This window comes from Polyodon spathula, chromosome 8, assembly GCF_017654505.1.
Source record: "Polyodon spathula isolate WHYD16114869_AA chromosome 8, ASM1765450v1, whole genome shotgun sequence".
Classification (NCBI taxonomy): domain Eukaryota; kingdom Metazoa; phylum Chordata; class Actinopteri; order Acipenseriformes; family Polyodontidae; genus Polyodon; species Polyodon spathula.
In genome coordinates, this window is record NC_054541.1 from 34,488,351 (window position 1) to 34,503,618 (window position 15,268).

Genomic DNA, 15,268 nt, shown 5'->3' on the forward strand with positions numbered 1-15,268 from the left:
CCACTGGTATGTATTTAATTATAAAATGTGGTATTTACAAAGCATGCATGCTTTTCTGAGATGTTGGGCTTATCATTTCTATATTTTCCTTTGATTTTACAGTAGATGTTATAATGCAATAGTTAGAATGGAAAAGCTTTTATCTTATTTATTACAAACCAGAATAAAAAGGTTTGAAAAACACTGAACGGGAGTGTAGGGAGTAAAGAAGTCACAAAACTCACATATATTATGGAAAATCAAACAATATGTGTGGGAGGAAGGTAGTTGGTGAAAGTGAACCATATTTGAATATATGTTCAGGTTATTTCATTTGTGACTGATGTGCACATAACATAGTCAGATGCAATTCATGTAACAAGCAAGTCATTAAGCTCTCTCATCAAACAAGTGCTGTCACCATTTAGTCTGGTCATTACATTGTACAACATCTCTTATCTCTTTCACTGTGAAATTAACAGTTTAGTTAAAACCCGATCAAATCATTTCCCATGAATGAGAATGTACATTTGTATGTTGTTTACTGCTTTTTAATGTTTACCTTTTCTTTAAATGTTTTCATGAAAAACATTTTATTCATTTAACCAGCATGAGAAGCCAATAAAACATACTGAATGTCAGTTACAGCTGTCACGATGCAGTCACTTGGGATGTATATGACTGATTGATATAAAACTGGGACCTTGGTGTACCACAGCTATGAATATCAAGCATCTAACAATGTATGCAACTCTTTTTAATACATTGGTCTGTTATGCCATATATATATATATATATATATATATATATATATATATATATATATATATATATATATATATATAGATAGATAGATAGATAGATAAGTCATACCCATGAATTTAGATTCTAAAACAGCAAAATATGAAATGTTAGCGATAAATAATGAAAAAAAAAATTGAATATAGTGTGCCTCTGGTCCGGAACAACAGGTGTGAATAATGTATAAGATGTGAAGGGAACCTGTATCAATGCTGTGCTAAGGTTTCAGCGTTTTACAATTAGATGTAATAATATCCATATATCAGACCCATATATCAGAAATCAAGTAGATAAAATAAGCTAAACATTATTTAAAAGATAAAACTCAATCACAACAAACAAATAAAGGGTACCTGTGGCCTTACACAAATCTTTTTTTTTTTTTTTTTTTTTTGCAAATGGATGCACTTCTGTTTCAAAACCTCAGTCTAATTCTCTCTTAAGCGGCTGCAACAGAACAGTGAGACAAGCTGATTCTGGAATGTACGGAATGTACAGGGTGTCAGCATTTTATGTGAATGGTGTTTGTTTAAAGTTCCGTTCAGTGGATCAGGCCGAGCAGCCCAATTGAAATCCTTGCGAAAGAAAATTTTGCAGCACCAACAGTCAAAGGCACGTACGACTGCAAATAGATTACATGAAAAGTCAAAGGAGCAAACTCTTGAGAAAATGTGCGACAAGTGGAATGCATCGAACTTACAAAACTGATAGGCCCTTTTCTGATCACTTTAGCTTATTAGAGCTTCAGGAGATTAATGGTGTTGATATTAAAATTTGCTTGCATTCTAGATACAGTGCTACAAAAATAACACACCACGTAGCTTCTGAAAAATCAACAAGTCTGAGTAGCAAGTCAGCACTTATTGTTTATCTTAAGTGCGAAAGTGAAAAAAACAAGGAGCCTCATTTCATGTTCCTCGATCTAAGTGAATTAGCAGATCAAAAAGCTGAGGCTATGCTTGAGCAACTACTGAAGTGTTTTGGATAAATATGGATTCTGTGATAACTATTTAAAACAACACCTGATGGCGTTTAAAAGTGACGGGGCAAAGTGTCATTCTTGGCAGAAAATCCGGCGTAGCTCAGAGAATCACTGAAAAATACCCTGATATTGTTTGGCATTGCTTAAATCACAGACTGGACTTGGCAGTATGCTATTTCTGAAACTAAGGGCATTAATCATTTTCAGTTATCTATGGACAAATTATATTGTGTATACAGTCAATCTCCCCAAAATCAACGAGAACTGGTTGAGTGTGCTGCACAACTGGATCAACAAATAACAAAAACGTCCGTGTTATATGGGTTGCAAGTTCTTTTTAGACAGTCTCTGCAGTGTGGTACAGTTATGACGCTCTTTGCGATGATTTTTTGACGTGCAACGAATGACACAAGAAGAACGCTGGCTTGGGGACACATACAGTGGCGCATTGGCCCAAAGAGCCTCTCCTCTGAAAAGTGCAAATCCATCTGGGAATTCAGGGTGAAGAATCAGACAAGATTCGTTTTCTTGGACTCGGAAAGAGGCCAGTGATGCTGCACCTCACACCTCGCCTAAAGTTAACCCTAAGATCACTGTGCTCTGTGTTGGGCTGAGTTTGCACTTCCCTCTGTTTATCTCGAGACCTAACCTTTTTAAGTGGTTGAGAACTAGTCATGTCACCTCTAGTGCTCGCTGCTCTGATGAGCCAGTCGTCCAGATAGGGGAAGATAAAGACTCGTTGAGGCGAGGACCTCGTCCATGCACTTGGGAGAAACTGTGAGGGGATAGGGACAGGCTGAATGGGAGAGCTGTAAACTGGTGTACAGCTCCTTCGAAGGTGAACCTTAGGAAATTCTGGTGTGGGGACAGACACCGCTGGGCATCGACGCGGAAGTCACGACCTCTGGCTCCTCCTCACAAGCTGTCTCTGCTGTCATCCCCACAGGTGGCGCTTTCCTTGGAGCTGAGATGATGCAGGCCTGAAAACTGCTGGGCGGCTCCTCTAAGCTGGGGTGGCAAACAGGTCTGATCACCCTTTTAGTGTCCTTGACCTTCTGGTGGAGGAAATTATTGACCATCAGCCCAAAGATGATGCCCCACATCAATGCTCTTGCGGAGGTGCTCCGGGCAATGTATTTGCACCACCCAGACTTGCCTCTGGATCACCACTGGTGCACCCAGCATTGCAGCGTTAACCATCCCGAGCCAAAGAGAAATTAAACCTGTAACAGCTGATGTTCTCCAGCTCTGCACAAATCTTGCTTGCCCGAGATGTGTGGCGATGAGCTGGTGGTGATCACACGACAGTTGCTGACCTTGACCAATAATAATAATAATAATAATAATAATAATAATAATAATAATAATAATAATAATTTATTTAACCATTATCAGTTAGTTGCTGATTTGGTGGAGACAGCTATGCCTCGTATTGCATCTCTTTAGCATTATTTTATTCGTTAACTGATGCATAAAATTTCCATTTAGCATACTGAAGCCGGAAGCACAGTCATACCATCAGCATGTAAGTGCATGCTTATTATGTTGGTGAAAAAATGATTCTTGTGAATACGGAATGGCTAGGATGTAGGTTAATCAAACTTTTATATACATTTCTTTATATAAAGATACAGTACAGAGAGAGGAGGCCTATAGGAGGTGTTGTTTTTCTCATTTATTAACCTGCAGCAAACCTTTTTAGGTCCTACTTACATTATAGTAAATCCTAGACAAATATTATTTTCATTAGAAAAGAAAATCCTGTGTAAATCCTGTGCCAGAAGCAAGCTTTGGTCTCAAACCATCACACGCTTGTGTGTGAATATTGCTTGTCCTTGGTGTTGCACAATGAATGCAACATCACTGTTTTTTTATTAATCATGGCATTTACCTGAATGTGAACATGAGCCTTGGCTTCAGAACTGTTTGATTGTAGGACCAAGAGATAAGTATTAGAACAGCAGCTTGCAACTGTCTTATTTCTCATGTAGCCCAAATGATCTTCAAGCCAAGTGTGAACCTGCCACTTTTTTGTACCAGTTGTAAGTGTGTTATTTACTGAACCAACAACAGCTACCCTCGAAAAATGTAATTATCTGTGACATTTAAATTCAATGCAGAAAAACAAAATGCATACATTAAAATGTATCTGGATTTGTATTGTCCTATCTAACTGTTGCAGGAAGTGTGAATTCAGTTTCAAGCAGAATCATTTTTGTGTTGCGAGACATTTAATTAAAAACAGTAGGCATTCCAGACTTGTGGCCATCTGGCACTCCCATTGTTCTAGTCTTAATGCAGATTTCGGTACTCATTTTGTGACTGCTAAATGGCTGGTATGTAGAAAAACCCTGGATTAGTAATTGTTCTGTTTCAGTTAGCTTTGTGAGAAGGAGTAGATAAGGAAACAAAATCCTAGCCATATCCAAGTGATACCCTTCACTGATGACAGTTTGATACTGTGTACCCCCAGAACACTCAATAATGGGCTGCCTGTATTTAAAATGTATTTTGAATGCAATGTCCAATTATTATTATTCTTTTACCTATGTTTTTCTCTCCAATCTAGGAATGCCCAATTACGTTCCATTGCCTTCTCCTTCCTTCTCACAACACATCATGAGAACTGAAGACTGGGTATCCAATTACCTCTTTAAAAGCAGAGGCAGACTGCTACATTCAAGTGAAATATATACATGGTGTGGTATTGTTACTATGTATTACACTCTTTCTATATTTGAACATACCTTAGGTAATATAAATCAGTGCTTTTTTTTAAATGTACTTTCTAATAAAACTAGCATTTCAAGTGTTTACAGCCAATACAATTATTCCATAAACCGAACCAGTCAACCACTTCCATTATGTAATTCTCACATGTACATTGCTTTCTTTTTAAAAGTAACTACTGTATTTGGTTAATTACATGAAGGCACTGAAATGTGTAGAGAATTTCCTTCTCAAAGCAAAATGATCCCGTTATTCCAAGTATAACAGACTACCTGAAAGTAAAACATGCATAACATGTTTTTAACACATAATGGTACCAGATGTATTTTACTTGTTTGCTATAACATGTTCTTCTTTACATTATGGTTGTGGAATTTTTTAATTTCCTAAAACTTTTAATGTTAAATGAGAAGCACGTGTCACAATTTTCTTTTGAAACTGCTTAGTACCGGTCACAAGCATGGTATATGGTATGTGTTCAAACATGGTGTAGGTTAAGTTTAGTATAAAATGTATTATATTTTGGTAAATTTTAGGACCCTATATGGGTTCATTTAATAAATGTTTTACTTTAAGAGTTGAACGTGGATAAATGGGACATCTGTGTTCTGCTTTCTACACCTAGATTAAATAAAATTGAATGTAACTTCTATTTTAAATGTAATCCTTTTAGCCTTAATCGCCAGGCTCTTCTTGCAGCAATGACTGTTCCTCTTGCATGTTAATGCCTTGCTAGAGGCAAGAGGATCATTTTATCAGCTGGTTTTGTTGCTTCTCTTATTCACAGCTTTAAAGTTCCATATTTGTCCTGCACTCAGCACTTAAATTGACTGTAGCCAATTTATAGAGCAGCAAAAAAAAAAAAAATTACTTGCAGTACTCTTCAACTGCTAAACTTTTCCTGATTTGTCTGCAGAAAACATCCTGACATTCTCTTTCATCTATTTTATAATAAATCAATTTGTGTCATTTTTTGTATTCATGTTTTGTTGTACAGTAGAAGTTTTTTCTAGTTATGCTAGTGCTTAAAATCACTCTATGGAACCTGTGCAACTTCGGTGGTATTGCTATTGCTTTAATAACAGAGTGGCACTGGTACAACAAAGCACTTCTGAACCAACATCAGAAATGTATGGACTATAAATGACACCTACATTAACACCTCAGAAATGTTACAAAACTAAAAAGAAACTGCATTTTGTGGATGACATGATAAATACATATACAAAAAGTCCCCTTAGTTTTTATATGTACCAGTACATTTCCTGGTTTAACCTATTAATTTAATTGCTAAAGAAATATATATGACTCAGGGATGCCAGGATCCTGGTAGAAGAATTTCACAACGCAATGTGACAAAAGTATTGAACTATAAAGATAGTGAAAAGTGGAACTAACAAACAAACTTTTACCAAATGTACAGTACTTTCTATGATTTTACTCTCAACCCATTGCACAAATGACAAAATATATGAAGTTGAAGCTCTCTGAACATATTAAACCCTCTAGCATATTGTGTTTGCAAACCACCATCAAAAGACCAAAGTTTCATACAGTCTATTTCACATGATCTAACACTGGCAGATCTGAGTTCTCTAGGGTTTCCCCCCAGGCATTATGTATAGGACCACTTAACAGCTGAAAGGTTTGCAGATCATTTGGGGCAGTGATTAAAACTTATCCAGTATGTGTTACACCTATCAATTGTTATTTTTCATTTAATATGATTATTGTCCATTCATGTAAATATTAGAATTTGTATCCAGGCAAATGTAAAATTGGAAGATTAAAAAAAAGCTTTAAAAGTTGTGCCTAGCTTCCATTGAGTGTGGTTTTTTTTGGTTAAAAAAAATAAATTAACTCATTAATTTTATTCTATTATGGTTTCGTTTTTTTTTTTCTAAGTTTGGGCGTCAGTCTTTGGGACAAAGAAAAATCGGTAAATAACGAACATTTACTGTATCAAGGGAAATATACTGTACTGAGTTCGGTCTTTGTAGCCACTGTTCAGGCTTTGAATATAGACCATTTGTTTTCTTGACAAAGCATAGTGGAGACCAGCTAACATTCCAGACAGACAGATTTGCATCTCTTAAGAGAGCCAAGTTTAGACACAGGAATTAGGTCTTTAAGTAAAAAAAAGCACACTAATGGTTTTAATTAGAGACCGTGTATTTTACCATTGGAGAGAAGTATAGGTAGTACACAGTTAATCAACATCTCACAATTAGTACTGAAATCTTAGCCTGACTTGAAAATCAAAAGCCTTTTCCAATGTTCCACTTACCTGTGCTTTTCTGCTATTAAATCATAACCTGGTGAACCACAAAATAAATAAATCAACATTATATGCTTCCTTTGGCTTTGCCTAGCAACACTACAAAAAACAAAACAAACAAACAAACAAAAAAAAAAAAACAATGTTGTGTCACCTGCTGCAGCAGGGGTTGTTTGTGGGCTTGGGAGGGAAATGAACATTTAGAATACAGAAAATGTAAAGTCAGCAGGCAGATTTGACAGACTTAAACTTTACATTTTTTTAACAGCAGATGATAAAACAAATAAAAATGCTGACACTTTCAAACTAATGATGAATCAGATTAAAGTATTCCTCAAATTAGTTTGGGAGCTTGCCATCAGTTTTGCAATATAATATATGTGTGGTATTAAATGTCAAAAAGATTTTACTAAAATAACATATTTTTTTCCCTACCAAACAAAACTAGAACACCCAAGAGTGGTTCCCAAAGATTAAACATGTAGGATACAATCAGATTGTGTTGTGTACAAGATGAAGGATTTCTTGTTTCTCTGATATACTAAAAATGTAAGAGAAAACAAAACACAGCAAAAGTAGTGATCTACAACAGAGATGAAGAACACAAGCATTCGGTAGAGCAGCAGTACAGTCGATTCCTGATAAATGAGTAACCTGCATAGCTATAATGATATATTCACTTACCAGGAATGGTTCCCCATTTACAGTTTGTGTTAGTTTTTTTTTAAACCAAAAACTTTGCACACTATCCCATCAGACAGAGTGCAGCCACAGAAAGTGGACTGAAGCCCATGGCCACAAACTGTTGTTATTTTCTTTTTAACCATAAATGGTTGAGCCATTAGAAAACTCATGTTCTTAATTCAAGTAGTATTACATAATAATCCACTTTGGGTGTAAATGCATGTTAAAAACTATTGTTTTAGTTGGAAATATGCCTTTGCTTAACAGTTGATAGGCTTTTTCTCATGGATTGTAAAACTAGGTTTTAGCAGACTTTCTACATTTATTAATCACCCTTGGAAAGCCCCCTTGAGCTGTTACTATCAATGGTTAACTGCTCTGCCTTGGAGCAGGTAGGAGTTTAAAAACTACAACTTTTGACTAAAAGCCAAAGGGCTCCTCCAGAGGCAACATGCTGTAGTGAATGAACAAGTCAAACAAGATTTAATTATTTGAAAAAACACAGGTAGAAAAAAAAAAAAAAAAAACACAATAAAATTGCTGTAGATACATAGATTAAATGATTTGGTTTTGTTAAGACTTTTTAGGTTATTCACAAAAGATGGAATCGACTGCAACTTATATTCACAACAAATAGAGAAACAGAAGACGTGGAACATCAAGGTGTGTAGATGCGTTACAACGTCAGACAACCACCAACAATACAACACGCAAAGAGAGAGACAAGTATTAGGAAAAATGGTTTAATATTGGAGACAGAAGCAAAAACTGCATCACACAATAACATACGTTACAAAAATAAGTTTGACTGTTCCAACTACACGGTTATGTTCACAATGAGGACAGGAGAATCAGAAAAAACGTTGATCTAAAACAGCTAAAAGCAAACCCCTAATTATTATTTTTTTGTTGTTGTTAAACTAATACATTTATCCACTGAAGGTGACTAAATACGTCTAACCCTATCTTATCATGTAACTGCACAACAGGTAATTAAAGTGAAACTTACCGCTTTGTTTTAGACAAACTTCTATTACTATGTATTAGCGAAAAAAAGAAAAGAAAGCAAGCCAAAGTTCTTCTAAAAGAATTCTTTAAAACAAAGCCCAACTTTCTTTATACCAACCAGAAATCAAACTCGGAATCAGTCACAATCTGGCCCACAACAGTAAGCCACAGAAATGTCCAATATTTTTTTCCTTTAATCTCCAGTATAAAAAGTTCCACTGGTACAAAATGCATAAGTACAATCAGTTGTAGAAATAGGAACGCCCGCTTGTTTTGACTTAAATTCCATCAAACAATAGAATCCAATGTATCATTAACAACAAAAAGCACACTCAAACGTTGTTACATATTCCACTGAAATGCATTCACTTTGGCTTTTCTCAAGACAATACTTAAAACTATTTAATTCTTATAATCCTAAACAAAATGGCATTTATCTACTGACAACAGCTCTTACAGCACAGAAAAACACAAATACATTTTTTCCATTTGACATTCGCCAAAAAATGCAATGAAAATACAGTTTTGTTGTTAAATAGCACTTAAGATAATTAACAAAACAGTGACATGATTTAAAAGTACAAGCCAGGAAACTTTAACCCCTAAGGTGAGAAAGCTCAATGGTACTCCTTTGAGGACTGTACATTTATTGTGCTTTTAAATATTAAAACATACTAGATGCTTTCTCATCTTCTGAAAATACCGATTGAGAGACTTAGTGATTGTAGTTTACAAATCAATGGCCTTTACTGACTCTCATTAGACATATTAACGATGAGGTCACAGGTTTTGTGCATGCTGACGTAAAATATCCACCAGTGGATACCAGTTCAAGTTGGGAGAAACTGACATGGGAGTTCCAATCAATAACACTCTGCATGCATTGTGTATGTGCATGCTATTTTCGAAGCGTTTTGCAGAGAAAATAATAAAGTGTTTTGTGCTAAACAGAATTTGTTCATTTGAGGAAGCAGATCTGCAATGCACTCAATTGTAAATACTCAGCAACGATCGTTTTCACCTGCTGACTGCTCATGCATCGAAGGGGACAAAACCAAAAGTGAAAGATATAAAAATAATAGTACCATGTTTGACTGTTCTTTTAATAGAAATTAATCTTATTTTGTTACTGTAAAAGTTGTTGAAAGAGTGCAAAAACAGTCCTCTAAAGGAGAAGACTACCTAATAGTTTTAGCAAAACTAGTGTGTAAAAGCGAGGGATACTGCAGCAAGTCTTTACATTAGAAGGCAGATTTCATTGTGTTAATTACAAGAGTAGAATTCATTGACAAACATTTTCAGTCCCTGCTCATTTTGTAATTTCGTAAGGGCACTTAAACCAAGGTCTGGGGTCATAATGTTGGCAGTTCAGGAACCTATCAGAATAGCATGTATATATGGCACTTTTTCAGAAAGCTGAATTTCATACATTTTTATATATACAGTATGCTCTAAACATGTAGACAGTAGGTTAATCCCTGTAGAAAGTGCCCTTGAACAATTTTTTTTTTGTTCTGCTTGTTTACTTAAAGAAAAACAAAAAAAAAATCTTCTAGACTTAGTTTATGTGCCCATATTTCGATCAACTGTCACTATGCATTACCAGATTTATAACTGAAAACTGATTAACTGTACACTTTCTGCCATACTAAAAAAATTAACAAGCTAAAAATGCAAATAAAATAAAATAAATAAAATAAACACTGAAGGAGTTTCATTGTAAGAATTTTCAGTAGTTAAATATTAATTGTAACACATATAATTTAAGTATTTGTATAAAAATTTAGATGCTATCTTGTAATTAAATTGTGCTCAAGATGTATGGAGGTTGGCTTTCACTCTGTTAATGCTCTTTATCTGCTTTGTCAGAAATGTATCGAACCATTGTCAGCATTTAGAAAAGTCAAACAGCATTCACCTTTTAAATAAACATCTTTACTCGTTGCAATACATCCTAAATGTCTTAATGGGTTTTAATTGAGCCAAAAAGATTAATTCTGAACTGTGAACATGGTTTCTTGACTAACAATTTTCATAAATACTGAGTATGTCCCCAAAGAACATAAGCAGATACTAATTTCTCCCTCATGCCCTGGACAACAGCAGAGGCAATTAAGTTAAAGTAAGGCTCTGTGTCACATTAATATGGTTGCATTTTAAAGGCTTACTCCAACACTTTTGTTTGACTTAAAAATCAGTTCAGTCTCTTTATTTTATTAAAAGGCAGAATACAAGATATTAGACCAACAACAGAGCAGCACCTGTAGCTCATATAAACACAAAAGCAACAACAAAAAAGGTGTTTTTAATTTAAAGAAAAGGGTGGAAACTTCTTAGCTTTGACTTTGGCCCCCTGTCCCTTTGTTGGCTGGTGATTAAACATGTGAAACTCCTACAGCAGAAAGTGAAAACGAATAGCAAGGGTTGTTCTAGCAAAGACTTTGAGAAGAACAGATAGGAGGCTTTAGAGATTCTCACCTTTAGGGTTTTTTTTCGTACATTATATTAAAAGAAAGTAGATTGTGAGGTTTGCTTTCACAGAACTACTGTGTGGTGTTCAAAAAAGCAAAACATGGGCACTTTTACACCTTACATAAAAGCAAAAAGAGAAATAACAAACATTAACAATTTCAGGCAACAAGACCACAGAATAGCAAGTTAACAAACTTTTTTTTTTTTTAAATCTATATATTTTCTTAAATATGAGGGATTCATACAAAACACGTAAGTAATAAAATACCCATGTTATCAAATAACTTTTCACAAGAAACACACTGAAGCTCTAGGCAGGAAGTACCTTTTGGAATTTGGCACTAAATTCCACTGATTTAAGTTTTCTTTAAAAAGAAAAAAAAAAATCACATTTTGCTGAACAATAAAACACATTTATATCGTTTTCCACAATAGAAATAAAAAATGACATCAATGCTTCACAAGCTCACACACATTTTTCTTTTAGGAATTTATTTTCCACAAGAAATTTAGCAAATACGACTTTTGCTTAAAATAAAAAAAAAGAAAGAAAAAAGGCTTCTATTGTTCAAGTAAACCGAATTTTAATCTTGTCTTTAAAAACATGAAACACTTAGACCTTAAGACTCGTGATGATACCACAACTTAATCCACAAGAAGCACCAACGTTAATACGGTTTACAATTACTTTTTTCTCTATACATTTAACCAGTATAAAATATAGGTAATTTCATGTGCATTTAACCACGGATTGTCTAACTGTGAATCAGTTCAGCAAAAGGTGACACAAGTAGGTAGCATTTTCCCCAAAACAGGGCAAATCTTCTTTTTTCTTTAAACTATTCTAGAAAAAAGTGGTTCTATATATAGTTTTAATGAGAAAGTGAGCCACTTAAAATGGCCTTATCAAAAAACTTTACACTGCCTGAAAAATGTAAAAACTATTACAGAGCTTTAAGAGAGATTCTATATTTAATCAGACAGTTTTTTTTTTTTCAAACTGCGCAGAAGTAGTCTGTTTAACTTAGAAACTGCCATTCCTTGCTCCTGGACACATATTGCTATTGGTACCAGCAACCAGGCAGAATGCCAATCCCTGTATAATACTTTCAAGTTTGCTTTAATGAAAGAAGAAAGAAAACAAAAACAAACAAAAAACAAAAACATTTTGTAACAGGTTTTTTGTTTTTTTTTCACTACTGTTATTTTTTTCCCTAAAGTTTCAGTCTTGTATGAATGCAGCTATGCTTTCACATTAACTTCCCAATAATCATAGCTAGATGAGGTCACATGCAAATTCAAAAGGTCAAACTAGGTCAAAGGTCAGTAGGAGGACCAAGTTATGATGTGAGGTCAGAAAGACATCAGAAACAATGACGGGACGATGACACTTTGTTTTTTTGGACGCCACAGGGACATGCTAGGCAAACGATGAACTAACAGGCATGAAGATGTCTAGGGGGAAAAAAACAAGGAAGAGTAAAAGTTACACAGAGTCTATGCAGCAGAAACAAAATCACTTTCATGGGTACAGGAAAACAATGCAAATCTCAGGTTATCAGAAGCTATGATTCATTTAATTAATTTGCATTTTTACATATATATATATATACTTTTTATAAAACACACACATTGAACACCCCAAAACAATCCACCAGTGTATTGGACAAGTGATGGATTAATTTTGGGGAAAAAACAAGTGTTTTGTAAACAAATATAAACATAAACAAAGCCACAAAACTGAATATATCTAATAATGGAAAGAACAAACAAAACCACCACATAAGTAACAAACAACAAGAAGCATGATTACTGCAGATCTGGGGCTCAGCAGTGGGGAGGGGAAGTCGTCCAGTTTTGGCACAGATTTTTTATATTCTATAAGACTGCTTCACATGGTACTAGCTAGTAAAATGAGAACTGATCTTTAGGTATCCAATAAATTAACAATAGGCAATAAATAAATTCAGTTTTTTCTGAGGCAGTAAAAATTTTTGTATAAAAATAGAACTGCTTTTTTACAAATAAAATTTACAAGCCTGTGGCTCTTTATTCTGAATTTATCTTTCAAGAAACATCACGTATTTTCTTTGTTTTCCCATAACTCTTTAGCTTTAGATACATGTTTCAGAATGTGTTTGTGTTCCACAATACCCCATTTCAACAAAGACCAGTGTAATCTGACCCAATAATATCAAGTCTATCTAATTAATGAAATAAAAATATTCTTAAAATAAACTAATCATTGGAAAGACATTTCAGAACAACATGCTAGTGCTTGTTCGCATCAATTACAGAATAGGCCACCACATAATTACCCATAGTCGGCGGTTGCCACTAGAATATATTGATTGGGTCCACAATGCAACCTGATTCCCTTTATAGGGCGCACGTGGCACCAGCAATTAAGAGTTAAATTGCACTTTTTTTTTTCTTCCAGAAATTCTTAAAAGACATCGGGTCTTAGGTTAATGGAGTGAAACTTTTTTCAAAAGAAAAAATAAATAAATAAATAAATAAATAACCTAGTCTAAACAACTTAATGATGGAAATGGAAGCTTTTATGTAAAACAAAAATATATAAAAAAAATAAATAAAAAAACCCCAAAAAAACAAAAAAAAAAAAACAAAAAAAAAAAAACCTCTCTCTTGGTGAAAGTTGGCAATATGTTCCTCCTCAGTCTCCTTTACTGAGACAGGCCTGGCTCTTTGGGGACTTACCCTAGCAAAGCTAAGATAAGAGCGGTAAACTTCTAGTGCTAAGATCAGTATGGTTTGCTGTCGTTCTTGGAGCGCTTAAGCTGAACCTTCAAGCGCTTCATGCCGATCTGGAAGCCGTTCATCGCCTGAATGGCGGCCTGTGCAGAGACTGGATTGTCGTAGCTAACAAAACCTACAGAGAGCCCAGAAGAGCAAAGAAAATGACAGAGACAATTACAAAAATGCAACACCCAATCTAGTCTATTCAAATCACGACTACATTAAAACAATAATTAAAAAGGTATATTATATTGCATAAGTTGGTATCACAATTGTTTTCAGATCAGTGGTGCTGAACGTACAGTATATCTAATGTACACAAACAAAAGTAAAAACATGTCTACTCTTTCAATTCCTTTATTTACAGTATGTAAAGTTAGTTATTGCTGAAAGACAAAAATAATCAATAATAGCATTTTAGCATGCTTCTCTGTGGATTGTGTGAGGGCGATTTATTTACACATGTATTACCGTCCCAAGTTAAATTGTCCATTGCGCAGTAGCTCAGAGCCAGCCTGAAGCAGGCTGTATTGCATAGAGGAGTACATTTACAAAAAAAAAAAAAAAAAAAAAAAAAAAAGGGGTGGAGACACGTTTAGTAATACGTGCATGCACTGGTTTGAAGTAAAGGATTAAATTCTAGTTATCTGAGTCAGTTTCACACATAAAGACTTTGACTGACTGCCTTCGGACAGCAATTAAACCAAACGGTAACTTACCTGCACTTATTATTCATGGATAGTAAATTTTGGCAGTTGTATTAAACTACAAATGCAGTAACAATGTATACATTTATCAACTGTGATTAGATCACAAACATCATTAACAGGGAAATTGTGTGATTACGTTTATTAATGGCATGAGCTGACATGACCAGCATAGCACATTCCAGATTACACCCCCTCTACAGAAAGTGTAGTAGTCCACCATTTGTGGAACGTGACCAGAGTTCCGTGTAGGTCGCGGACAATTTAAGTTGGGCCAGTAATTTATTTATTTGTTCAATATTACATTCCACAGTACTACTTTCATTACCTACCGAAGCACTTGCTCAGATTGGTCTGTTTGTCAATGAAGACTTTAGCAGAGACAACATTTCCAAAAGGCATGAACATCTGCAGGATGTCCTGATCTCCAAACTCCTGGGGAAGGTGGTAAATGAACAGGTTACCACCTTCTGGCCCTGTTGAAGATGAAGAAACAGAACACATCTTTATAATCAGATTTGTATTTGTTGATTGCAGACAATGACCCCCTAATGGATGAGGTGATTACAAATATGCATTTCCTCTGTCACTTCATATACTATATTACACACAACACAGGGTCTGCTCAATTGAACTGATGATCCTTCCACATCGTGTTATATTGATACACAATGCTGCAATCTTGTACAAGTCAATTCAGCAGTAATGCAATGTTGGCTGTTATTTGGGATGACCAAAAAAATCTACCTTAAAATTCTAAATTATTTTAAGACAACCACAACATGCCATAAGTCAGTTGAAATCCAAACATATTGGCTGATCATCCGGTTCATTATAATAGGCTCACAAATATTTATGGCTTTCCAG

The 15,268-nt window shown here is 34.9% G+C and overlaps 1 protein-coding gene across 11 annotated transcripts in view; it reads right to left on the reverse strand.

Annotated features, from left to right (window-relative positions):
* Nucleotides 1-8,183: 8,183 nt before the first annotated feature.
* The window catches only part of LOC121319852 (CUGBP Elav-like family member 2), a 168,107-nt gene continuing 161,022 nt past the window's right edge, over nucleotides 8,184-15,268 (reverse strand). For all 11 annotated transcript variants that reach the window (XM_041257732.1, XM_041257730.1, XM_041257727.1 and 8 more), the window contains 3 exons: nucleotides 14,734-14,877; nucleotides 13,656-13,827; nucleotides 8,184-12,389 (listed from right to left, as the gene is read on the reverse strand). In XM_041257732.1, the coding sequence (XP_041113666.1) occupies nucleotides 13,700-13,827; nucleotides 14,734-14,877 (272 nt within the window). In that variant the 3' untranslated portion in view covers nucleotides 8,184-12,389; nucleotides 13,656-13,699. The remainder of the gene's footprint in view (nucleotides 12,390-13,655; nucleotides 13,828-14,733; nucleotides 14,878-15,268) is intronic.